General features: G+C 39.3%; 1 protein-coding gene across 2 annotated transcripts; it reads right to left on the bottom strand.

Moving 5' to 3' along the window:
• Positions 1-4680: 4680 nt before the first annotated feature.
• Positions 4681-12962, bottom strand: LOC306883443 (tripartite motif-containing protein 16-like). 2 transcript variants are annotated; one of them, XM_079438712.1, is made up of 6 exons: positions 12284-12962; positions 11738-11833; positions 11424-11657; positions 10479-10638; positions 10305-10352; positions 4681-5780 (listed from the first exon to the last, which is right to left on the bottom strand). In XM_079438712.1, the coding sequence occupies exons 1-6, from the start codon at positions 12854-12856 to the stop codon at positions 5254-5256; spliced, it is 1638 nt and encodes a 545-aa protein (XP_079294838.1). In that variant the 5' UTR covers positions 12857-12962; the 3' UTR covers positions 4681-5253. The 2 variants fall into 2 exon arrangements, with proteins under 2 accessions (XP_079294838.1, XP_079294839.1); XM_079438713.1 differs by lacking the exon at positions 4681-5780 and adding an exon at positions 9856-10052.
• Positions 12963-27847: the final 14885 nt, after the last annotated feature.

Here is a 27847-nt window from a genome sequence, read left to right on the forward strand (position 1 = left end):
AACAATGCAAGTGTTTGCTGGTGCCTCCATGTCCTGCAGAGCGCGCTTTAGCTTCCACTCGCCGCACAAACAGATATAGCCTAGGCTACACACATTATTATTATAGCACAGGCTTAGCATTTAAACATTGTTATATACTTGAACTGTTTTAGTATATCTATAGATTTAATTTTAGGCAAGTCGTGATGATATGAGAAGGCTAAATTGATCAAACATAGGCTATGATCAGCTCATGCCGCTGGCCGCTTCGTCGTTACTTAAAAAAAAATAACTTATAGGCTATTTCACGAACAAAAATGCTCCAAACGTCTTTCTAAATTAACCTGATAAAAAAACAAAACGAAATATAATAATTTTGCCATTACACACAAAACTGAAATATTTTAATAGCCGAAACAGTAGTATAAACTCTTTTAGTGGGGGGGGGGGGGGGCTCGGGTCGGTAATTCTGATAAGCTGTCGGACATGGGTCGGGCTAGGGCCTAAATTTGAGGCCCGTGCAGGGCTCTAAGTCATTCTAAGTCACAAAGTCCACAATCCCATAGACCCCCAGGAGCATCCCCCCCCCCCCCCCCCATAAAAAAAAAAAAAAGAAGGTAGGCTCCCCCAAAGTCCACGGTATAGATCGAACTTAAGAGCACGTGACATTGCAGAGCTATTTGGAGTTTGCGAGAGGACAATTCGTTATAGAATGGCACAAAATGGTTTAAGGTTGAGGCTCTTTACGGTACTCGATATTACAAATTTAGTTTCTGTGTTTACATATAAGTTTATCAATGAGTCAAAAGGGATTTATCTCATTTTGCAAGTACATTTTGTGCAGTCGTGGCCTAATGGTTAGTGAGTCCGACTGTTAACTCAAAGCTTGCTGGTTCGATTCCAGTACCGGCGTGCGGCAGGAAATGACTGAGGTGCCCTCGAGCAAGACACCTAACCCCCAATCGCTCCCCCGGGCGCCACAGTATAATTGCTGCCCAGTGCCCACTTGTGTGAGTGAGTGAGTGAGTGTGCGCGTTTTTGTGACAAATCAGGACATAGATTTGTATAATAACAAGGGTATGACACGTGTTACAAGGAGAAGGTGACTTTTCAGGACATTACCCCATGTCCCCACTTTTCAAAACCCTTATAAATCACACAGAATGGAGTGTATTGAAAATCTGAAATAGCAGAAAGTCTCCTGTAAGGGGTAGGTTTAGGTGTAGGGCAATAGCACAAGCAGTTTGTACAGTATAAAAACCATTCGGTTGTGAAAAAATAGCAATTTTTACATATGATTTACAGTAGATTTGAATAAATATAATCAGATTTTTTTTATATAAACCTAAGACAAACTAATCTAACACATGAACACACGCATTCACACGTTGCAGAAAGAGAGAAAGTGAGGAAAGGATGAGTTTAAGAGAATGGAAATGTGAAATCCCAAGTTTAGTTGTATAGTTGCATAGACCTGAACAACCATCAATCACTTATTTAACCCTCGTTTTGAGTTTCTCAATGAGGCTAAGATTTATATATATATATATATATATTTAAACTCAGCTTTCAGACTGTCCCATCTGGACGTCTTGACCAATTAGATACTGTCCTTGCTTGGGGTATTGCTTTGTTCCTCGACCCCCCTAATAAATCAATTTGTTATCTGTTCAGTCAGAGGTCCGAACTTTACAGGCTCTTGCAAAGTATACTTTTAACATCGATTTCTATAACAAGACTACGATACATTTGACAAAGAATTGATTGGAAGAAACATTTAAAGCATGAATTTTCAAACTCATACATATCAAACATGCATCTGAATCCTTCAGCTATTCAATAATGATTAAAAAGACACATATTATTTGATTAAAACATGATATGTGGGTTACAACATAATATGGGGTTCTGTATAAAAATGTCCTTTTAGGATGATTTTATGTGCATATGAAAAAGAAAATCTTTGTGTGGTTCTAAGGAGAACGAAGGCATGTTCTTTAGACAAAGGGATTTTGGTTTGGTCTGTCTTCTATGTGTGGAGACCCCCCCCCCCCCCCCCCCAAGAGAGTCTGTAGCTCGTGATTTTCTATCACAGGTTTACATGTGAACATCAGTCTTGATTACTTGCAACACATTTGACAGTCTCCTTCCTGAATTGGAATTATCAATAAGTGTTCTTTTGTCTCAAGGTTGTAAGCAATTCTGTGAAAGAGGCTTGCTGGTTAGTTTGCTTGTTAGGAGCCAGGAATCTGATTTATGACGTTGTCCTGTTACAGCTTTGAGGCCTCTCTGCATTCCAGCTCCTCAGGTTTCAATCTTCTGATGCATCTTAAATTCGTCTGATTCTGTCTCTGATATCTTACACCTATGACAGTACATTGCTCTATATCAAGAGTGTTATTGCCATATATGCTACTTATAAGGCGATATATAGCATCATTTTCACATACACTTCTGGGTGAAGGTATAACTTAATAAAATAGTCTATATAAAATCCCCCTAGTAAAATGTATGTATATATGTTAATAATGTTTTTGGTATTTTATTGCAACCATATGTCAGAAATATTTTATTTATATATAAAACTTATTTAAAACATATACAATCACCTAAAGGATTATTAGGAACACCTGTTCGATTTCTCATTAATGCAATTATCTAATCAACCAATCACATGGCAGTTGCTTCAATGCATTTAGGGGTGTGGTCCTGGACAAGACAATCTCCTGAACTCCAAACTGAATGTCAGAATGGGAAAGAAAGGTGATTTAAGCAATTTTGAGCGTGGCATGGTTGTTGGTGCCAGACGGGCCGGTCTGAGTATTTCACAATCTGCTCAGTTACTGGGATTTTCACGCATAACCATTTCTAGGGTTTACAAAGCATGGTGTGAAAAGGGAAAAACATCCAGTATGCGGCAGTCCTGTGGGCGAAAATGCCTTGTTGATGCTAGAGGTCAGAGGAGAATGGGCCGACTGATTCAAGCTGATAGAAGAGCAACTTTGACTGAAATAACCACTCGTTACAACCGAGGTATGCAGCAAAGCATTTGTGAAGCCACAACACGCACAACCTTGAGGCGGATGGGCTACAACAGCAGAAGACCCCACCGGGTACCACTCATCTCCACTACAATTAGGAAAAAGAGGCTACAATTTGCACGAGCTCACCAAAATTGGACGGTTGAAGACTGGAAAAATGTTTCCTGGTCTGATGAGTCTCGATTTCTGTTGAGACATTCAGATGGTAGAGTCAGAATTTGGCGTAAACAGAATGAGAACATGGATCCATCATGCCTTGTTACCACTGTGCAGGCTGGTGGTGGTGGTGTAATGGTGTGGGGGATGTTTTCTTGGCACACTTTAGGCCCCTTAGTGCCAATTGGGCATCGTTTAAATGCCACGGCCTACCTGAGCATTGTTTCTGACCATGTCCATCCCTTTATGACCGCCATGTACCCATCCTCTGATGGCTACTTCCAGCAGGATAATGCACCATGTCACAAAGCTTGAATCATTTCAAATTGGTTTCTTGAACATGACAATGAGTTCACTGTACTAAAATGGCCCCCACAGTCACCAGATCTCAACCCAATAGAGCATCTTTGGGATGTGGTGGAACGGGAGCTTCGTGCCCTGGATGTGCATCCCACAAATCTCCATCAACTGCAAGATGCTATCCTATCAATATGGGCCAACATTTCTAAAGAATGCTTTCAGCACCTTGTTGAATCAATGCCACGTAGAATTAAGGCAGTTCTGAAGGCGAAAGGGGGTCAAACACAGTATTAGTATGCTGTTCCTAATAATCCTTTAGGTGAGTGTATGTTGTATTCATTACATTTTCATATCTTATCTCATTACGGAGTTGTAGACTGTTGAATAGAGAATGTGCACTTGTGACAATTTGCCCCATCGGCAGGTAAGTTGTCACACTAGATTATCTAAAAATAAGAACACAATTACTTAATTGTGAATATAGATTTAAATTTTTAAATTGAAACCAGAACTGCAAATATAAACAATCATGCCTAGAGAACTTGGAAAAACAATTATTTCAATCCTAACAAATATTCTCTGGCTTGCACATAGATCCATGATAACTGAATGGAATGCTGCTTAACTTAACATGTTTAACTCTGAACAAAGCAGATGCCCTGTATCTGACTAATCAGACTCATCGGGAGTGACGTCATAGGCTGTCGCCGGCCAAAATTTGGTGTTTTTTGTATATATGCTTCAGACACGAGTCACGTAGATGGAGTTCCCCATAGCGACCTCTAGAGGACGCAGTGTCTCGTTCCCTCTCAGGGAACTATGGTTACATACGTAACCTGAGACGTTTTGATTGCTTCTATTGTCATCATTTGTAAGCGGCTTTGGATAAAATCATCTGCTAAATAAATAATGTAAATGTAAATAATTATTGCAGTTGCAACATTTCTTTGATTTGTTATGATTTAAATAATAATGAAATATGATTAATATTTTGGTAATTGTTATGTATTTGTATTATTTTATATTATTGAATAGTCTCTTTTTATTTGATAGCAGAATTATTGTATTTGTAACACATTTCTGTAAGTATTTGTTATAACTGAATTAATAATTAAATGAATAAAAATTATTATATTTCAGCTAAAGTCATATTTGCTTTATTTCTATGGTAATATTTGTTTAAATGAATTAAGCAAAGCCTGCAGATGTTTGAACACATTTGGACATGTTTTAATAAATAAAAGAGCTGATTTGACTGATTCAGTGAATATACAGTCATTAAAACATTTCCCTACTCAGAAGAAAAGACATATTTCAGAAAGTAAATATTCTGTCATGATCTTTCACTGAAGATCTCATCATAATTGAATATGTCTTTACTGTAGTTAGAATGAATGTATTTGATTAAATGCTGTGATTTATGTCATATTTCCTGAAGCTGATTTCAGTCGATTCATAAATTTTATTCATAATTCATGCAGCATTCAGACATTTGACACATTCATCAGATGATTTGACATTGTGTTTTATTACAAACAATAGAGAAAATCAGATGAATGATAATATCAGGCTGAGTTTGATAGTAAGAATACAAATGACTGATGTGAGTTTGAGAAAAGCCCAGAAACACAGATCATCACTGATTTACTGTCTAGATGAGGATTTCTGATTCATGTTCATATTAATGTGATGAAGAGACTCTATAACATCTGTTACTGATTGATCCTGCAGCTCAAAGCATTATGGGTAGAATCTCTCATCGGTCTATTCTGATTCATCAACACAGTTTCACTGATGATCCAATATAACCAACCCAAAACCCAGGATAGAGGGTCTGAGTGAATGTGGTCTGGACTGTGTGGATGAGGCTCATTGTGTCAGAGACGCTGTAGAAGGACAGAGTTCCTGCTCTGGGATCCACAAACACTCCTATTCTCCTGCTGATGGGCTTCACAGAGAGATCAGTCACTATGTTATTGTGTTTGAATGAGTAACTGGAGGGAGAGCAGAACAAACTCCAGGACTGATCATTATATCCAAACCAACACTCTTTACCCTGTCCCTTCCTGCTGATGCTCTTATATGACACTGATATACACACACCATTATCTCCACTGCACTCAATCTCCCAGTAACAGCGTCCACACACACTCTCTCTACACAACACCTGACGATAATAATCAAATCTGCCTGGATGATCAGGATACGGCTGGACTGTGCCAGTGACAGTAATCACTCTGTTGTTCTCAGACAGATGGAGGCGTTTATGTGCTGTGTTCAGATCCAGAGTGAACTGATGAGAATCTGATGGAGATAAAACACATCAGAATCAGGAATTATGAATCTGTCTGATCTTCTCATGTAGCTGAACTCTTCATGTTCAGGGTTCACAACACCCAACCTATCTGAGGGGTGTCCTTGTCCCCCCTAAAATAGGATTAAAACCACGCTTTGTACTGTAAACAATGTTTTATACTTAAAATAATTTGAGTAGTAAAACAACACAATCGGGGCAAAAATGTAATTTTGAGTCTACCTCCCTTGACTCTCAGTGCTTTGGTCCAAATGCTTTCCTCTTTTATATCATAAACACAAGTCTGGTGAGAGAACAAGTCAATATTTGTGGAACTCCAGGCTGTAAATTGGCTATTTTATTCACTTAAACATCGGATGAAGTGATTATTTTCTCTTTGCGCGTGCACAGGACACAGTTTGCGCGAGCACACTTTGAGTGAGAGGAGAGACAAGTGCGCGCGTGCATCTGAGAGCGCGTGTCCGGTTTCGCGCACATTTCGGCTGTTTAAGGAAGTGACGTCTTTGTTCTTCGGACGTTTCCGGTTAGTGTTGGAGGGCATTCAAAACAATGGCGGCAAAAAAAAAGTAAGTAAAGTGAGAGGATGTCTTTTGTTTAAATGCAGTACTGGTCAAAAGTCACACTATACATTACTATTAGTATTATATTTATTACTATTAGACACATTACTATTTTTAATGTTTTTAAAAGACGTCTCATATGTTCATGAAGTGTCTTACGCTCATCAAGCCTCCATTTTATTTGATAAAAAATACAGACAAAACCGTAATATTGTGAAATATTATTACATTTTAAAATAATGTTTTGTTTGAATATTCTTTATATTTATTTCTGTGATGCAAAGCTGAATTTCCATCAGCCTTTACTCGTCTTGTGTCACAGGATCCTTCAGAGATCAGTCTAATGTGCTGATTTGATATTTGGTTATTGTCAGTGTTGGAAACAATTGTGCTGCTTAATTTTTTTCTGGAACCTGTGATGCTTTATACAGGATTGATTGATTGATTGAACCCTGGCAGGGATTTTCAAAATATAGAAATATTTCCTGACAGTATGTCTTTACTATCACTTTTTTAATCAATTTAAAATCCTTGCAAAAAAACAAAAAATTACTGACCCCAAACTTTTGAACAGTAGTGCAGTAGTCCGTCCAACGCTGGACGGACCAATCGGTGGCCGCTCTGCAGGACGCGCTAGATGACGCAGACTGGGACATGTTCCGGCGCAGCTCTGATGACGTCAGCTTGTTTACGGAAGCGGTTGTGGGATTTATACAGAAACTAATGGATGATACGGTGCAGAAAACCATCATCAGGACGTTTCCCAACCAGAAGCCGTGGGTGGATAAAACCATCCGCGACGCCCTGAGATCCCGCTCCGCTGCCTACAACACAGGGCTCATCACCGGGAACATGGATGATTACAAGACTGCATCTTACAGCGTGCGCAGATCGGTGAAGGCGGCGAAGCAGCGCTACGGGAGGAAACTAGAGTCGCAATTCCAACATGGCGGCTCTAGGAGTCTGTGGCAGGGACTTAGAACCATCACGGACTATAAAACACCACCCTCCAGATCGGGGAATGCGGACGCTTCTCTGGCTGATGAGCTGAACACTTTTTATGCTCGCTTCGAGGCTGCAGCTAATCACGCTAACGGCGCTAGCAGTGCTAACTGCATGCACGGTGAGGACAACGTGTTCACCATCACGGAGCATGACGTGAGGAGGGCATTCAGGAGAGTGAACATCAGGAAGGCAGCAGGACCAGATGGCATCACAGGTCGGGTTCTGAAGGCTTGCGCTGACCAGCTAGCACCGGTGTTCACCGAGATCTTCAACCTCTCCCTGGAACAGTCCATAGTCCCCTCATGCTTTAAGCAGTCCACCATTGTTCCTGTCCCCAAGAAACCGCAGCCCACCTGCCTAAACGACTATCGCCCTGTAGCCCTCACATCAGTGGTGATGAAGTGCTTTGAGAGACTGGTCAGAGACTTCATCATTGCATCACTACCAGACACACTGGATCCACTACAGTTTGCATACAGACATAACCGCTCCACGGAGGATGCCATCTCACACCTCCTCCACACCACAACAAGTCACCTGGACTGCAGAAAAGGGAATTATGTAAAAATGCTGTTTGTGGACTACAGTTCAGCGTTTAACACCATAATTCCCTCCACACTCACCTCCAAGTTGGAGGTCCTTGGTCTCAGCACATACTTGTGCCAATGGATCTCCAGCTTCCTGAAGGACAGACAGCAAGCCGTACGGATGGGTAAACACACCTCATCCTCCATCACCCTAAGCACTGGAGCCCCTCAAGGTTGTGTTCTGAGCCCCCTGCTGTACTCACTGTACACTTATGACTGCGTGGCCACTTCCAACTCCACCACCATCATCAAGTTTGCTGATGACACGGTTGTGTTGGGCCTGATCTCAGACAACGACGAGACGGCCTACATACAGGAGATTAAGAACCTGGAGAGTTGGTGCCAGGTGAATAGTCTACACCTGAACATCAGCAAAACTAAGGAGCTGATAGTGGACTTCAGTACGAAGCAGGAGCGGTCATACCAGCCAATCACGATCAGCGGGAATCCAGTGGAGAGAGTGGACAGCTTCAGATACCTGGGTGTTCACATCACGCAGGACTTGACTTGGTCCTGTCATACCAGCACCCTGGTGAAGAAGGCCAGGCAGCGTCTGTACCATCTGAGACGCTTAAAGGACTTTAGACTTCCCTCTCGGGTGCTTAAGACTTTTTACACCTGCACCATCGAGAGCGTCCTGACGGGCAGCATCACTTCCTGGTTCGGGAACTGCACTATGCAGGACAGACGAGCCCTCCAGAGGGTGGTGCGTTCAACGGAACGTACCATTCACACCGAGCTCCCTAACCTGCAGGAGATCTACAGCAAGCGGTGCCTGACCAGGGCCAGGAAGATAGTGAAGGACCTCAGCCATCCCAACAATGGACTCTTTTCTCTGCTGCGTTCAGGGAGACGCTTCCGCTCCATGAAGGCGAACACAGAGAGAATGAGGAGGAGCTTCTTCCCGCAGGCCATTCGGAGTCTGAACCACTCTCCACTATAATCACATCACCCCACACTTCCACTTTGCACATTTTTCAAGTACAATCTGCACTAATTTGTAAAAGGTTACGTAAGGATAAATGAGTGGGACTTACATACCATTTGTCTTTGTCTTTAGTATTCCTTTTACTCACTTATACACTTTACTGCACTGCACAGCACACGGACACTTTATCACTGACATACACTTTACTTTATAGAATCTATATAGAATCATATTCTATTTTTTATTCCTCATATCTATTTTTATTCTCATATCTATTTGTTATTTTATTTTATTGCTAGTTTATTTCTGTATATATGTTTACTGTACTTTTTCTATTTGTATTTTTGTAAACTTGAGGTTTTTCTTAAATTTTGTTGGACAATTTGTTGGACAGTCGTACAATACATTTCACTACATGTCGTACTACGTATGTATATGTATGTGACAAATAAAATTTGAATTTGAATTTGAATTTTTGAATTTGAATGTTGTTACAAAATATTTATATTTTAAATAAATGCTGTTCTTTCATTCTTCAAAGAATCCTAAAATTATCACAGGTTATAAAAAATATTAAACAGCACAATTGTTTCCAAAACTGATAATAAATCAGCATTTTAGAATGATTTCCGAAGGATCATGTGACACTGATATCTGGAGTAAATATGCTGTAAATTCAGATTTGATCACAGAAATAAATAATATTTTAAAGCACATTAAAATAGAAAACCGTTATTTTAAATTGTAATAATATTTCAAGATATGCCTCTTTTTTGATCAATTAAATGCAGGCTTGATGAGCATTGGAGACTTCCTTCAAAAACATTAAAAACAGTAATAGTGCCCACACTTTTGACCAGTACTACTGTGTGTGTGTTTACAGTAAATGTGCACAAAAACATGCATACCCACATATATGCTGTATGTGTGTGCATTTATTAATCTGCATGTAGGCTATACTTTTATCAAAAAAACAAACGAATATAGGTTTATCACCATTTATTTATTATTTTTTTAAATACCTGAACTGTTACGTCTTCGCTAGACTTAAATAGTACGTGCTTGTTTTGACAGATCTGAGATTTGAAGATGGCGCTACCGGAAATGCTTCAGGACCAGACATGCGCAGTAGCTTTCCAACGCCTTTGTTATTGTTTACGTCCGGTTTTCATCATTTTGAGTCTGCAAAACATTGAAATGGTCTATTAATGTGCTTTCGCTCTACAATAATGCGCTCTCGACATTTGTCATTAAAATAACGCAATAGTCTCCCTGCTACACTAATAGTAAGGTTTGCCTCTGTGTATATCCTTACAAGTAAATTTTAGCTGTATTATTTGTGTCCCCTTCAAAAACTGCTCTTGAGAAATTGTTTATTGTCCCCCCTACTGTTAGACCAAATGAGTTTTTCTGCTTGTTTTCTTACTGACTTACATTTTAGGAAGTCGTTCCTGGTCCAGAGATCAATGTTGGTGAATGTGACTGTGGAAATCAACAGACATGAACAGTGTGATTCTCATGATCCTGCATCCATTCCTAACACATTTCTAATATGATGTTCTCCATGATATGAGATGATGATGAGCAGATGAATCTCCAGGACTTTACCTCTGTCTGAGATCTTCTTGAGCTCCTCTTTGCAGAAATCCTCCAGTTTGTCTCTCAGCTGATGGACAGATTCTCTCAGATCATCAAAAGAGACGAGAGAACTGAAGAGATCATCATTTACGTCTGTAGATTCAGGAGGAGCTGAGAGAGACTGGAAACTCTACAGAAAACAGAAATCAAAACTCATCAGCTCCACACTTCACCCAATAACCTGCTCCAACATCAGATTTGACTGATCTTTAGTAACGTAATCCAGCATTTTCACAGCATCAGCTTTATTCTTCTCATATTCATTACATCACATTAGAGCTACAGATTCTAGTATTTGCTGCTTACACTATATGTGAACTTTCTAGGAAATAGTTTGTATGATAAAACATCTGCTAAGAACATAAATGTCCATCTAACATATCAAGCACATCAATGGAGTCTGATTGTAGAGTTGAGTAGATTTGCTCAGGAAAAGCAGCTCAAAGGCTATGATTGGATTGACCATTATTTATTACTTTACAGCAAATAGAAACACTGAAACAAACTAACACTGACCCTTAAGACACACTCAGGTTTGGTTTCAGTACACTGAAGCATTGTTCAGTCAGTCAAGTAAACACAGATTATTTGTGGCAGCTTGCATTTTGGTCTTTTTTAGTAATTTTGAGAGGGGGAGGCAATATTGTAAAGTGAGCAAGGATGGACTGACTATACGGAGCAGTGGGACGCCGCTTTTACAAGTGATTTAAAGAAAAGTACTGACATAAGACCCATCTGAGCAAGATTTCTGGTCCTTAAACCTAAGAGGCGTCTCTTTTAAAAGAAGATGATCAGATGAGAGTCTGACTGATGATTATATAATAAGACACTCATGAAATGTTTCTCTGTGAGTCTGGTGTCACAGCAGGATCTGCTCAAGTTCACTATGATCCTGTTCTTCTAGATCTGTGTTACCTGCAGGAACTGGATGTGATCCTGTGTGTGTGAAAGCTGCTCCAGCTCAGCGTCTCTCCTCCTCAGATCATTGATCTCCTGCTCCAGTCGCTCCAGTCGTCCTTCAGCTGGACTCACTGCTTGCTTTTCCTGATCTCTGATCAGCCGTATCAGCTCAGAGCGGCTTCTCTCAATGGAGCGGATGAGCTCAGTAAAGATCCTCTCACTGTCCTCCACTGCTGTCTGTGCAGAGCGCTGTTAGGACACACAGTGATTCAGGCTTCAGTGAGTCTGAACTGAGACTGAGACAAACTTCTCTTCTTCTCCAGACTCACCTTATGAGACTCCACAGCCTCTCTCAGCTGCTGGAGATCTTTCTCTCTCTGCTGGATTCTCTGCTGGAGCATCTTCTGTGTCTCCTTCAGCTGGTGCTGGAGGACAAACAGATGATAGTGAATCTCACAAAAAAGGGCTGTAGATTAAAACTCTAGAAGGTATGATTAATCATTTACCACTATTGTACATGAATTATTATAAAGATCAAGGCCTGTTTCACACTGTAAGTGTAACTATCATAAAAGTTAACCTGACACATACATAGCTTCACACTGACAGTGTTTCTGTGTCTGTCACTGCATTTAACCTGCATTTTGACTGATAGAAGTATATATATGTTTCTTAATCAAGGCCTATTTTATGAAAGATTATGTTGATAAAGGTTTATGGTTCATTTTCAGCAAACAGTGAAACTCTTCCTGCAGCTGCTATTCATTTCTGCTGTCGTGTTCAGTGTGAATGCTGTAAGCTGTTAATATGGTGCTGATATAAACACATTTGAAATGAGTGTCAGCAATATTTCACCAGTGTCTAGTGTTAAATACCTGTTTCTCTGTCCTCTGTGCTGCAGCTGATACAGTATCATGGTTTTTATGTTCATCCACCAAACACAACATACATATACATTTCTGATCAGTGCGACAGAAAACCTCAAGGAGCTTCTCATGTTTCTGGCAGATCATCTCCTGCAGTCGTCCAGTGGCTTCAGTCAGATTGTGTCTCTTTCCTTTAAAGAAACTCTCATGTTGTTCGAGGTGATTCTGACAGTAAGAGTTCAGACACATCAGACAGGACTTGACGGCTTTGTATTTTCTTCCAGTACAGACGTCACACTGAACATCTCCAGCTCCAGCAGGAGCCACACTTTGAAGATTAGTCTTCTTCAGTTTCTCCACCATTTCAGCCAAGATGGTGTTTCTAGATAAAGTAGGTCTTGGACTGAAGGTCTGCCTGCACTGAGGGCAGCTGTAGACTCCCTTCTGATCCTCCAGATCCCAGCAGTCTGCAATACAGCTTTTACAGTAACTGTGTCCACAGGGAATAGCCACTGGATCCTTCAGGAGATCCAGACACACTGCACACAAGAACTCATCCTGAGAAACTCTGGCTTCTGCCATTTTACTGCACTAATACAGAGACACAAACACACAACGGCTCAACTACACTTCAGTTTCTGTTTCCCTGAACTCACGTGTTTCCTGTTTCCTGGTTCTGTGTTTGAGTGACGTGTGCAAAACAAGTGTGTCTGTAAAACAGGTTCCTCATTCCTGAGTTTAGTTTCAACACACCTGACTGTTATTAAAGTAAATGCAAAGACCTTGACTAGTTTTTTCAGGTGTGTTTAATTAGAGATCAATCTAAACTCACAGGACAGGACAGATAATAAAATAATAAAAAAAATAGAACAAGTACATAAGGAATAACAATATACAAATTGACAATTGTATGTGCAACAAGTATATTGGGGGCAGTCATGGCCTAATGGTTGGAGAGAGTTGGACTTGTAACCTGAAGGTTGAAGGTTTGAGTCTCAGGTCCCGCAGGAATTGTAGGTGGGAGGAGTGACTGTCCAGCACTCTCTTCACCCTCAATACCACGACTGAGGTGCCCTTGAGCAAGGAACCAAACCCCCAACTGCAAATTCCAAGCATGGGACACCATACTTGGCCACATGTCACATACTTTCCTTTCCTTCCAATAGGCAGTTTTGTATGTACAGGTATATTATGTGCAAATTGAAATGTAGACTAAGTATGTGTGTTAGATAAATAAGTGTATAAATAGTGTGTGTTCCACAATTATTGCTGGGCCTTTTTAAACAATGGACTCAATGTGATTGTGCCACTTCAGGTCCTGAGAAATTGCAGTGCCCAGGAATCTGAATGACTCCACTGCAGTCACAGTGCTGTTCATGATGGTGAGTGCATGTTAGCTGAGCGCATCTCAGGGTCTGCTCTCCCCTCTCTGCAGGACATCAACCTCAAACGCTGCAAAAGTAGAGCTCTCAAAATCATCAAGACTCAAATCACCCTGGTAACCATCTATTCACTTTGCTACCATCTGGCAAGCGCTTCCGTAGCCTGATGGCAAAAACTGAGAGACTTAGGAGAAGCTTCTTCCCCCAGGCCATCAGGCTCCTAAACTCTAACTCTGTGTCATAACATCTCATGACTCCATGTAAATATCACTACATCAATAAGCTATTCATAATTTTTTCTACTCCGTATTGCTGCTATGTAAATACCCTGTACAACGTTTTTGCACATTCTTTTGCATATTCCTCTTATACCACCATTTAAGTCAACAACATACTGACCTGAACATTTATATTTATATTTTTTATCTTTTATTTGATTCTATTCTTTTAATTTTTTCTACTTTTCTTTTCCTTAATATTTATGTACATTCGGTGTTTTGTATTCTATATAAATGCACTGTCCTTGGAGCAGACCTGACTTACATTTCACTGCTGGTTATACTCTGTATAATTGTGTATGTGACAAATAAAAATCTTGAATCTTGAGTGGGGGGAGAGCAGGGGGGGTTTTCCTGAAGTCCACTATCATCTCCACAGTTTTGAGCGTGTTAAGCTCCAGGTTATTAAGACTGCACCAGACAGCCAGCTCCTTAACCTCCTGTCTGTAAGCAGACTCGTCACCGTCCTGGATGAGGCCGATCAGTATGGTGTCGTCTGCAAACTTCAGGAGCTTGACAGAGGGGTCTTTAGATGTGCAGTCATTGGTGTAGAGGGAGAAGAGCAGTGGGGAGAGAACGCAGCCCTGAGGAGCTCCAGTGCTGATGGTGCGGGTGCTGGATGTGAATTTTCCCAGCTTCACTAGCTGCTGCCTGTCTGTCAGGAAGCTGTTGATCCACTGACAGACGGAGGTAGGCACAGAGAGCTGAGTTAGTTTGGGCAGGAGGAGGTCTGGAATGATAGTGTGTTAAAGGCCGAGCTGAAGTCCACAAACAGGATCCTCACACAAGTCCCTGGTCTGTCTAGGTGTTGCAGTGTGTAATGCAGTCCCATGTTGACTGCATCATCCACAGACCTGTTTGCTCTGTAGGCAAACTGCAGGGGGTCCAGTAAGGGTCCAGTGATGTCCTTCAGATAAGCCAAAACCAGTTTTTCAAATGACTTCATGGCCGCAGACGTTAGAGCCACAGGTCTGTAGTCATTAAGTTCAGTGATTTTAGGTTTCTTTGGGATGGGGATGTTGGTGGAGCGTTTGAAGCATGAAGGGACTTCACACAGCTCCAGTGATCTGTTGAAGATCTGTGTGAAGATGGGGGCCAACTGGTCAGCACAGGATTTCAGACAGACTGGTGTGACAGCCTGGTGCTTTCTTTCTCTTCTGCTTCCGGAACACCTGGTGCACATCGTCTTCACTGATCTGCAGTGCTGGAGGGGGGGATAGGGGGGTTGCCGGAGGTGTTAATGGTTGTGTGGAGAGGTGTTCAGGGCGGGTGTGGGGTGTTTTTTCAAACCTGCAGTAGAACTCATTCAGATCGTCTGCCAGTTGTTGATTCTCCACAGTGCTGGGGGATGGCGTCTTGCAGTTGGTGATCTCTTTCAGACCTTTCCACACTGATACTGAGTCGCTGGAAGTGAACTGAATACTTAACTTTTCTGAATAATTCCTCTTTGCCACTCTGATAACCTTTTCCAGTGTGTATTTGGCCTGTTTATACTAGACTTTGTTCCCCTTCCTGTAAGCATCTTCTTTGGCCTGACGGAGCTGTCTGAGTTTTGCAGTGAACCACGGTTTGTCATTGATGTAAGTTAAATGAGTCCTGGTAGGAATGAACATATCCTCACAGAAACTGATATAAAATGTTACAGTCTCTGTGAGCTCGTCCACATCGGTGGCAGCAGCTTCAAAAACAGTCCAATCAGTGAGAGAGAAACAGGCTTTTAAATCCTGCTCTGCTTCATTAGTCCATCTTTTACCAGTCTTTAATACAGGCTTAGCTGATTTCAGTTTCTGCCTGTAGGTCGGAATAAGATGAACCAAACAGTGATCAGAGAGCCCCAAAGCTGCTTGTGGAACCGAGTGGTATGCGTCCTTTATCGTTGTGTAACAGTGATCCAATATATTACTTTCTCTGGTGGGACATGTGATGTGCTGTCTGTATTTTGGCAGTTCTCGGGAGAGATTTGCTTTATTAAAGTCTCAGAGAATTATTAAAACAGAGTCCGGGTGTTGTTGTTCTGTGTCTGTGCTCTGATCAGCGAGTTTCTGTAAAGCTGTGCTCACGTGCGCTTGCGGATGTAGCATTTTGACCAATCAGACACACAATTTTGCATTTGATTTAACAAATCAATTAGTTATTAGATTAACAAATGGTCACAGACCCCCCCACCCAATACACATACTGGTGCTGGTGTGTCTGTCAAGGACTCCAGGCCCCTGGTTTCATGGCAACCCATCTGATAACACTTGTTTTATTGCTCAATGGAATGCAGGTAGAGCAACACTTCCTCTTAGGAAAGACACATTACTTCATAAAATAGAATCTCCTCTAATTAATTCATAGAAAAACCTTTCTTTGAATGAACACACATACCTTTAGGTCATTGTGTATATTATTACTGTTCTTGTATATGTTTTTGTGTATTGTACACTGTTTTCTGCATGCTTATGATAGATCACTAGTTAATATCACTTTAGCTGCATCATGTTTAGTCTCTATCAATTTGTCTTCGGATTATCTAATTGAGAGTGAATATTACATGTCGATACCTATGCAACATATTAGTGTCCTAAGAATCTTTAGAAGTTTGTGCATTAACCCATAGGCGAATTACCTATGCAAATTACCATGTTCAGAGACAAAGGGTCGTAAAACTTTCCCTCCAAAAATCCAGGACTCCATTGGGTATTTGACACCCCAGAGGTGTGACCTCTATAGCAGATAAGCTCTCACTTCAGAGATGCCCAAGCAGTCTGCGGTTTTGTTAGATCCTAAGAGGATGTGAGCTAGAACTTTTTCTGGACCCTCTAAGTTTTTGTACCAGGCCTTTGCTGCCTTGTCTTTCCATTCAACCATGCTCCTTGGACCTCAGCAGATCTTTTTTTTTTTTTTTGTGCTCTTTTTCCATTCAATACTCAGAAGAAGATTTCTACCTGAAAACATCTTTGGAATTCATCACTCTTCAACCCAGAAGAATGTGATCGGGAGTCCAAAACTTTGAAACCATTAAGACTTTCATCTGAGACAGCATTCCGGACACTCGACCCGACAAAAGGCAGTGCAAGTATAACATTTAACGATAACACTTTAGAATACTGATCCTTTGTTAATGAATAACTACACAGGAACAAGTCACCAATGCACTATTAACATTGTAGTAACTACTATTACCTAACAAGAAACTATGTTTAGTGATTTAGTAAGTAATAGCGCTCAGTTGAAACTGGTAGTTCACTATTAGCTAATCAATAACTACTATTTTTTTAAATATATCCTGGAGAACTACTAAGAACCACTGTATACAGGTTCATAATTAATGTGAATTATGCATAATGTATAATTAATTCTAAAATGAAGATGATGGTAACCCACTAGTAATGACTCAAGAATTATCAAATTATTTTAAAGGAACTACTAACTACTTGGATCAGTATTCTAAAGTGAAAAGCATCATAACTCCCTAATATTGACTGACGTGATTTAAAGCGTTTGAGATATATGTAAGGGTTTGGATAGTAATGACTCAAGTGTTACTACATTCTTCTGAAGAAGCTACTAATTATTTGGATCAGTATTCTAAAGTGAAGATCACGGTAACCCACTAGTAATGATTTAAGTGTTACCAAATCTAGCAAAATGAATTACTAACCAAAACCTTACAAAAACCTTAAAAGTTTACAATGACTTCAGTAATTACTAGGGAGTTATCATGATCTTCACTTTAGAATACTGATCCAAACAATTAGTAATTCCTTCTGAAAAATGTTGTAATACTTGAGTCATTACTAGTGGGTTACATGACCTTTACTTTAGAATTAATTATTCATATTAATTATGAACCTGTATACAGTAGTTCTTAGTAGTTCTTAGGGAGGTATGAAAAAATAATAGTTACTGATTAGTTAATAGTGAACTACCACATTCGACTAAGCACTATTACTTACTAATTCATTAATCAGAGTTTCTTGTTAGGCACTAATAGTTACTAGAGTGCTAATATTGCGTTACTCGTTTGTTCTTGTGTAGTTATTCATTAATGATGGAACAGTATTCTAAAGTGTTACCCATTTAACTAAACGAAACATAGGTTTAGTATATGGTTTTACTCAGGTGGCTAAATGACTTTCTCCATAACTGCATTCTCTGGTTTTCCTGATGGTTTCATCCATCAACGCTCATTAGCCTTTCCCATGTATGAGTGATTGTATGTTTGTTTGTTAGTTAGTTAGTTTGCTCAAGCAAAACTCCCACGGCGAGTAGAAAGCCTTACAGTTAATGAAAAGGGCTTCTAGATCGGGACAGCACATCTTCTTTAACACTGTTACATCTGTACAACCCCTTTCATTGATGTAGAAGCATGTCCCGCCGCCGTGCGATTTCCCCTTTGATTCTGCGTTGTGGTCTGCTCTAATCAGCTGAAAGCCCAGCAGATGTAACGCGCTGTCTGGAATGGCATCGTTTAGCCAGATTTCCATGAAACACAGAGCAGCAGAGTTTGAAAAATCTTTATTTGTCCGGGAGAGCAGAAGGAGTTTGTCCGTTTTGTTGGGTAGAGAGCGGAGATTTGCTAGATGGATGCTTGGCAGCGCTGTCCGGAATCCGCGCTGTCTGAGCTTCACGAGCGCTGTCTGAGCTTCACGAGCGCATTGGCTTTCTTCCTCTATCTGTGCTTCCTGAAGCGTTTGATCAGTGCCGCGCTCCACCAACTACTATGTCCAACAAAACATCAGAACAGTCGAAAACCAGTGAAATATCGTGTGGTATCTACTGCGGAATGTCTAGCAATTCGTCTCTGGTGAAACTGATTGCAGGGATCTAACTAAAGACAGGACAAACTAACAAAAACAAAAAAACAACTGCGAAGCACGCCACGGAGGCTGCCATCAGCAGCACCATCTTGATTTTTGATTCTGTCTAAAAGGGCAGGCTGGTCAGAGGGTGGAGCCCATGGCCTTGTGCTGTCTGGAATGAAATCTCTTGATACACTGCTGTAATTCTGTCTCAGAGCTGTTAATGAGCGACCTTTGAGACGTTATGAGCACACAGAGACACACGGCCGTCATGTGGATACTGTATGATCCTTGAGCCCAGCGTGTCTGCTTTTACAGTGTTTGTGTGGATGTGAATCACCGTCGCTTCACGCTTTAGTGTGTGTGTGATCTGACAGATTACGTGTTAAAGCTGTGGACAGCGTGACCTGTTTTTACCTGCATGCATATTTGGAAAACAGTGCTGTGTGTGCTAAAACTAAGGTTCATGAAACACAATAATAAATGAATTATTTTAAAATAAAAACAATCAAAATAAAATGAAATGCATATTGAAAAAAGCTTAAATATTTTATTAAATATTTTGTTTGTCTCGTGACTGTTAAATACATCAGAGAACCATGAACATGCAAATTTGTTAAATTATTCAAATATTAACTAAATCATAAAATTTTAAATTAAAATGAATAAATATGATAAAATATCAAAATAAATTATTTTTAAATATCCAAATGAAACACTAAAAATGCTCAAATATTTTATTTGTTTACCTGCATGTCATGTGACCATTGACCAAATTAAGAGAACCTTGAAAGTGCAAATGTGTTAAATTATTGAAATATTAACTACATCATAAAAATGTAAAATTTAAATGCATAAATAATTTTAAAACACGTACAAAAACAAACACAAAAAGTGTACCTGAACCATGAACATGCATGCTGTTATTGAAATATTAACTATATCATAAAAATGTCAAATCAAAATGCATAATAATTGTAAAAAATACAGTATATATAAAAAAAGCTACAAAATATGTGAATGCTATTAAAATATTAACTAAATCCTGAAAATGTCAAATTAACATGAATACATAATTTTAAAATATCAAAATAAAACACTTGCTAGAATGAATATGCAAATGTGTGCAAATTATTGAAATAACAACTAAATCATGAAAACCTAAAATAGATCAATAAAATTAAAAAATAAATATATATATATATATATATATATATATATATATATGTATATATATATTTTTTAAACAAATCTAAAAACACTAAAAAAGATTAAATGTTTTCAATGGTTGATTATTATGTAAAAACTTTAAATTTCAAATATTAACAAATTTTAATTTATTTTCATGTCAAAAGGGGTTCAGCTGATAAAAAGAAATTGGGAATCCATATGCTAAATAATTTTGGGTTATATCAAAGTGATCATAATGCAGATTTTGCTTGGTATTTAAAAGTTCTTCGAAATTGCGTTTTTAGACTAAATTCATGATCGGTCTTTGTACTGAATAGATGTTAACTGATGGACTGGAGTGGTGTGGATTATTGTGATGTTTTTATCAGCTGTTTGGACTCTCATTCTGACGGCACCCATTCACTGCAGAGCATCCATTGCTGAGACACTGATGCAGAGACACATTTCTACAAACCTGATGAAGAAACAAACTCATCCTCATCTTGGATGGCCTGAGGGTGAGCAGATTAAAGGAAATGTTCATTTTTGGATGAACTGTTGCTTCAAACACAGGAAAATATGCATAAACAAAGTAGAATATCATCCTAAACACTGCACATAATTAAACAACAAATATATCCAGATCGACATCTGGTTCAGAGTTAAAACGCTTTGAAGTAAACCAGGAAACACAATGCACTTTAAAATGCACACATTTAAGTACAGCCAACCTGAAAAGTTGCATGTGATAAAACTGCATACAACCCAAACCCTAACTAACCCTGAAGCTTTCACACCATACGTGCAGGGATACAAGAAAAGTGCTTTTTTCCATCTAAAACAGTCCCACCTCAAAATATGACACGATACAGCTCAAATAATGCACTTTGACAAAAATACAAGCATCACATTTCTGCTTCAAACTCTCCAGAAGTTATCTTTCATTGAGTGATTCTTCAAGGGATTCTTTCATTTAGTTCCTCAGTAAATGTTTGACTCAAGATCTTGTCTTGAACCAAGAACGCTGCTTTCAGGAAGGTTTGTGTATATTTTGTGTAATATTTCTGGAGGAGCTGTCTCTATTCTTGCAGAATCGTCCATCAGGAGCAGCTGCTGCATCTGAATCCACGTTGGTTGGTATTTGTTCAAAAGATTAATGCCCGACTTTTACTTTTTGATGGATTTTGACTGAATTTTTAAAGTGAAGGAAAATGGAAACAATTCAATGATGAATGTGTGCTGTATATTCTGTAATACTGTAAATAATAATAACATTAAATAATATTGTTTAAACCTGCTTAAGATCAAGCTGTATCAAACCATCCATATGGAAATGTAATAACATATATTGTCTTGTTTCAAGAGTGATATTGCCAGTGTTTATACAGTATATGTTATCTGTAAGGCGATATATGTAATTTGCACACACGTACATTCTCTGGGTAGATGGAAATGTTTTTGTAACCTTTGTGTAAGTGAGTGATACCCAAAAGTCACACTTGATTCCAACTCCACCACCGGGGATTTATACCCACGGAAATTAAGTGAATTTATACTTGAAACAAGAACAAATATGTATCAGTGAGCTATGAAAACCTTTTGAATTACACTGAATTTTTCTGAGCCTGTTGGCAGATGTTTTAATCATAAACTCACTTAATTTTTATCAGTTAACTGCTTTGATTTTCAGTTTGTCTTGATTTCAACTTTATACATTTGCACTGGAGAACAAGACAAAATGCAGCTTTATCCATTAAGAGCCCATTAAATATATTGATGTAGTCTGATAAAATAAAATATGCTAAAAACAATGGAAATGTTTGAAGGATTGCAACTCAAAACTTGGACATTTTCTTATTTTAATTATTACTATTAAGTCCTGTTTATGGAGGACCAAACCTGCAAAAACAATAAATAAATAAATACGCAAATAAATAAATAAATACATAAATAACTCTACAAAATAATACATAAATAGATAAATAAATAAATGTGCAAATAAATACATAAATAAATATATAAATCCACATATTCCTGTATAAATAAATATATAAATAATTAAATATGCAAGAAAATAAATAATTAAATAAATTAAACGAATGTTGGGGGAAATAAGCCCCCCCCCCCATCAAATGTTTATTCATTTTTGAATGTAGTTCCGTATTTATTTTTCCTCAGCTCAACATGCTAATGAGAGGGTGTCTATCAAGCATCGGAGAAGGCGGTCTTTATGCCACCATTGGTTGATTGTTATAAAAGTTCTGCGTTCGATTGTTTGCCTGCGCAATGCCCGTTAACGTAAAGGCAACTGACAAGCATCGATTCAGCATTGTGTTTTAGAGAGATGGTTGAAGTCATCATGCAAACAGTTGCCAGAGACTTGCGAAGGCTAGCTGACACTGTTGAAATTAGTAGTACGCTATCTGCTGATTATATTCTCTTCAGAGTAGATTCATCTATACACTCTTTAGGTCAGTTAGCAGCTACATTTGATGTGGCTGTAGATCCTTTTGTCCTCGAAAAGCTGGAACAGGTTACTCTCTTTTTAAGACATACGGGTGTCAACAGAAATGTAACTGGACGTCCTTTACTCCCTATTCCAGCAAGTGCAATTGAGTCTTATTTATTATCAGGCTTAAAAAAAAAGTTGTGACGTATTGTCGAGTATGGTGACCCATACTCGAAATTGGTGCTCTGCGTTTAACCCATCCAAGTGCACACAGACACACACCGTGAACACACACACCCGGAGCAGTGGACAGCATTTATGCTGCGGCGCCCGGGGAGCAGTTGGGGGTTCGGTGCCTTGCTCAAGGGCACCTCAGTCGTGGTATTGAGGGTGGAGAGAGCAGGGTGCGAACTACGGGGGAGCTAGGGGGAGCTCGGCTCCCCTTAATAAGACATGGGCTCCCCTGAAAACGTGATTTGTGAAATGTTGGGGGGTCTCAAAAAATATTGACAATGTGTTATTTTTACGTGCAATTTCAGTTTTGTGTAATGTGATCATCTTGGATTAGTATGTGTAAAATCGCAAAAATATTCATTCATGCATGACGGCGATTTAAACCTAATTCACTTCAATAAAGATAACTATACATGCTATTCTTGTCATGAGCATCAAGGTGTGGGGGCGCTGCGGTGCAAATTCATTCCACTCATGTTTAATACGTTAACTCAAAGATTCGTAGGAAAAATATAAACGTTGGATTCAACATTGGCCGTAGTCCTTGAAATCCATTCTGCAGTTAGCATCATCATACAGCCACCATGGCAAAAAGAACACAAGGCAGTTTAATGGCACGACCGAATCACCTGCTGCAAGCCCTGTTAGCACACCTCCCTCCGGGATGACAACCCAAGAAGTAAGTCATTGTAGAGCCCTGGATTTCTGCCCGACTTTTTTACGCCTCTAGGGCCGGGCTTCGGGCCAATTTCCACGTCATAGTTCAGACGCAGGCTGGGCATCGGGCCTGTTTTGGGTTTCTCATTATTTTTATATTGTAGACATCCATCGATGAAAAAAATTGGCAGGCTGGTGGAAACAACACGAGAACGGGACTGAGAGCAGCTCGATGGTGTTTAGTGTCCCGCAGCAGCAGCAGGTGCGCAAGTGACTTCAGCGCAGCTGAATAGTTCTGCGTTCAAATGCACGCAATAGACCAAAGCTTGCTGAAAAACCCCAGCAAACATAACCATGAATGTGTCTGCGGGAAATAGTAAGGAGATATTTGAATTATTTACTAATAAACTAATGTTTTCTGAGTCTGTATCGCAAGGATGAAGTTGCTGATCCTGACTCGCCGTCTCCTCATTAGACGCGCCTTTAGAGAGAAAATGCATCTTTATTGATTATGATTAAGATTATAATAAAATAGTTTTTGATTTCGTATTTTTTTATTTCATTAAGTAATAATTTTAAGCTTTCTATAGATATATTTATCATGTCTGTGAGGCATGTATTCGCTCAGCTTCGGTTCATTTTTATGAAGCGCTCCTGTTCAAGACGAGACGGCAGAAAGCGCATCATGTTTGTTTTCTTTGGTTTATAAAAGAACTACCTTTTGTTGGTATTGTGAGTGCGCACAAATACAAGTAGACCCTTGACAGGTCCGAATGATGCATTACTCTTACCTTTATCAAAAAATAAATAATAAAAATAAAAAATGAGGGTGTATGCTATTTTAATTTGTTTCCACTGAAAGCAATGCAAGTGTTTGCTGGTGCCTCCATGTCCTGCAGAGCGCGCTTTAGCTTCCACTCGCCGCACAAACAGATATAGCCTAGGCTACACACATTATTATTATAGCACAGGCTTAACATTTAAACATTGTTATATACTTGAACTGTTTTAGTATATCTATAGATTTAATTTTAGGCAAGTCGTGATGATATGAGAAGGCTAAATTGATCAAACATAGGCTATGATCAGCTCATGCCGCTGGCCGCTTCGTCGTTACTTAAAAAAAAAAAACTTATAGGCTATTTCACGAACAAAAATGCTCCAAACGTCTTTCTAAATTAACCTGATAAAAAAACAAAACGAAATATAATAATTTTGCCATTACACACAAAACTGAAATATTTTAATAGCCGAAACAGTAGTATAAACTCTTTTAGGAGAGGAGGGGGGGGGCTCGGGTCGGTAATTCTGATAAGCTGTCGGACATGGGTCGGGCTAGGGCCTAAATTTGAGGCCCGTGCAGGGCTCTAAGTCATTCTAAGTCACAAAGTCCACAATCCCATAGACCCCCAGGAGCATCCCCCCCCCCCCCCCCCCCCCCCATAAAAAAAAAAAAAAGAAGGTAGGCTCCCCCAAAGTCCACGGTATAGATCGAACTTAAGAGCACGTGACATTGCAGAGCTATTTGGAGTTTGCGAGAGGACAATTCGTTATAGAATGGCACAAAATGGTTTAAGGTTGAGGCTCTTTACGGTACTTGATATTACAAATTTAGTTTCTGTGTTTACATATAAGTTTATCAATAAGTCAAAAGGGATTTATCTCATTTTGCAAGTACATTTTGTGCAGTCGTGGCCTAATGGTTAGTGAGTCCGACTGTTAACTCAAAGCTTGCTGGTTCGATTCCAGTACCGGCGTGCGGCAGGAAATGACTGAGGTGCCCTCGAGCAAGACACCTAACCCCCAATCGCTCCCCGGGCGCCACAGTATAATTGCTGCCCAGTGCCCACTTGTGTGAGTGAGTGAGTGAGTGTGCGCGTTTTTGTGACAAATCAGGACATAGATTTGTATAATAACAAGGGTATGACACGTGTTACAAGGAGAAGGTGACTTTTCAGGACATTACCCCATGTCCCCACTTTTCAAAACCCTTATAAATCACACAGAATGGAGTGTATTGAAAATCTGAAATAGCAGAAAGTCTCCTGTAAGGGGTAGGTTTAGGTGTAGGGCAATAGCACAAACAGTTTGTACAGTATAAAAACCATTCGGTTGTGAAAAAATAGCAATTTTTACATATGATTTACAGTAGATTTGAATAAATATAATCAGATTTTATTTATATAAACCTAAGACAAACTAATCTAACACATGAACACACGCATTCACACGTTGCAGAAAGAGAGAAAGTGAGGAAAGGATGAGTTTAAGAGAATGGAAATGTGAAATCCCAAGTTTAGTTGTATAGTTGCATAGACCTGAACAACCATCAATCACTTATTTACCCCTCGTTTTGAGTTTCTCAATGAGGCTAAGATTTATATTAAAGTCACCAATTCAGAACTTGGAGGCATTACTTGCTTGCTTTGGGTTGTGTCGTCGTTGCAGACGGGGTTCCCCGAAGTGTCTGATGGGTTGAGGGTTCAGTAGTCTTTGAAGTGAGGTCTTGGGCGTTGGCTGAGGATGCGGAGTTGGTCTGGTCGAAGTTTGAAGCGAGTGCAGTCGGAGCTGGACTTTGTAGCAAACTTACATTAGAACACGATACTCCACGGAAAGAAAAGAAACTAAAGTAAAAGACTAAAAGGATGTAACGAGACTAGGGTGGTTTTCTTTCCATCACGGTAGCAGCTGGCATGTGGGCCAGAGCACGCTCAAAGAGCAGCACGCGGTGGCAAAAGTGAAGCACAAAGGGCGTAAGAGAGTAAGAGGTTTTGAAAAAGAGCGAATAAAATATGGTGTCCTGAGCTTTTAAACACGGCTTTCAGACCGTCCCATCTGGACGTCTTGACCAATTAGATACTGTCCTTGCTTGGGGTATTGCTTTGTTCCTCAACCCCCCTAATAAATCAACTTGTTATCTGTTCAGTCAGAGGTCCGAACTTTACAGCCTCTTGCAAAGTATACTTTTAACATCGATTTCTATAACAAGACTACGATACATTTGACAAAGAATTGATTGGAAGAAACATTTAAAGCATGAATTTTCAAACTCATACATATCAAACATGAATCCTTCAGCTATTCAATAATGATTAAAAAGACACACATATTATTTGATTAAAACATGATATGTGGGTTACAACATAATATGGGGTTCTGTATAAAAATGTCCTTTTAGGATGATTTTATGTGCGTATGAAAAAGAAAGTCTTCGTGTGGTTCGAAGGAGAACGAAGGCATGTTCTTTAGACAAAGGGATTTTGGTTTGGTCTGTCTTCTATGTGTGGAGACTCCCCAAGAGAGTCTGTAGCTCGTGATTTCCTATCACAGGTTTACATGTGAACATCAGTCTTGATTACTTGCAACAAATTTGACGGTCTCCTTCCTGATGTTACATGTCGGGTTTTCTGTTTTCCCCTGTGACTGTTCCGTGTCGGGTTTTCTGTTTTCCCCTTTGACCTAGTTCAGTTTGATTAGTCATTGTGTTCACCTGTCCTCCCCAATTATCTGCCCCTTTATAAGTTCCTGTGTTTGTTAGTCTGACCGTCGGTTATTGTTGCTATCATTGATGTGTGTGCACTCCCCTGTTTGTATCTGCTCCTGGAATCCTGATTAAAGGAAAAACTATTGTATATCCTCGTCGTGCGCTCCTTGTTCCGCACAGCATCGTAACACCTGAATTGGAATTATCAATAAGTGTTCTTTTGTCTCAAGGTTGTAAGCAATTCTGTGAAAGAGGCTTGCTGGTTAGTTTGCTTGTTAGGAGCCAGGAATCTGATTTATGACGTTGTCCTGTTACAGCTTTGAGGCCTCTCTGCATTCCAGCTCCTCAGGTTTCAATCTTCTGATGCATCTTAAATTCGTCTGATTCTGTCTCTGATATCTTACACCTATGACAGTACATTGCTCTATATCAAGAGTGTTATTGCCATATATGCTACTTATAAGGCGATATATAGCATCATTTTCGCATACACTTCTGGGTGAAGGTATAACTTAATAAAATAGTCTATATAAAATCCCCCTAGTAAAAATTGTGTATGTACATATGTTAATAATATTTTTGGTATTTTATTGCAACCATATATAAAACTTCTTTAAAACATACACACACAAATCTGTGTTTATAAATGCTTTTGTCGTTAAAAAAATATATAATATCAACATGTATTGTCAGGTTTTCAAAATATATTACACATACATATACATACAACTTAACCTTTTACTTCTATTGAAATTCATTACAATGATTAAAAAGTTTAACTATTAATAAGGTCATAATCACAGTAAAACAATGCTCCTCGTTACCATGGATATATAAAATAAAAAATAATAAACTATAGAATTTAGAATAAAAAATAGTGTAAACACATGCAGAAATTATGAAAACAACCTCTATGAAAGTGATTTATATTCCCCAGTATTTAATTTAAGTAATAACAGCAACGTTTTATATAACACAATTCTGAGTCAAATATGATATTTGCACTTTTATGAGAGTATGTAAAGTTTAGCAGCGTGACAACTCTGTTCTCTCAAAGTTATGAACAAACGTTCTTCCAGTAACATTAACAGAATATTCATTCAAAGTTATCTGATCTTTAACAGCGTTCTCA

The sequence above is a fragment of the Barbus barbus genome (assembly GCF_936440315.1).
Source record: "Barbus barbus genome assembly, chromosome: 17".
Taxonomy (NCBI): domain Eukaryota; kingdom Metazoa; phylum Chordata; class Actinopteri; order Cypriniformes; family Cyprinidae; genus Barbus; species Barbus barbus.

What these genes read in the sequence shown, in the direction of transcription:
- LOC306883443 (XM_079438712.1), bottom strand. Translation starts at nt 12,856, where the DNA reads ATGGCAGAAGCCAGAGTTTCTCAGGATGAGTTCTTGTGTGCAGTGTGT. An exon ending in CACAGAGGACAGAGAAACAG is followed by an intron (nt 11,834 to 12,283) that starts GTATTTAACACT and finishes TTTGTCCTCCAG; the next exon opens with CACCAGCTGAAGGAGACACA. An exon ending in ATCACATCCAGTTCCTGCAG is followed by an intron (nt 10,639 to 11,423) that starts GTAACACAGATC and finishes TGTTTTCTGTAG; the next exon opens with AGTTTCCAGTCTCTCTCAGC.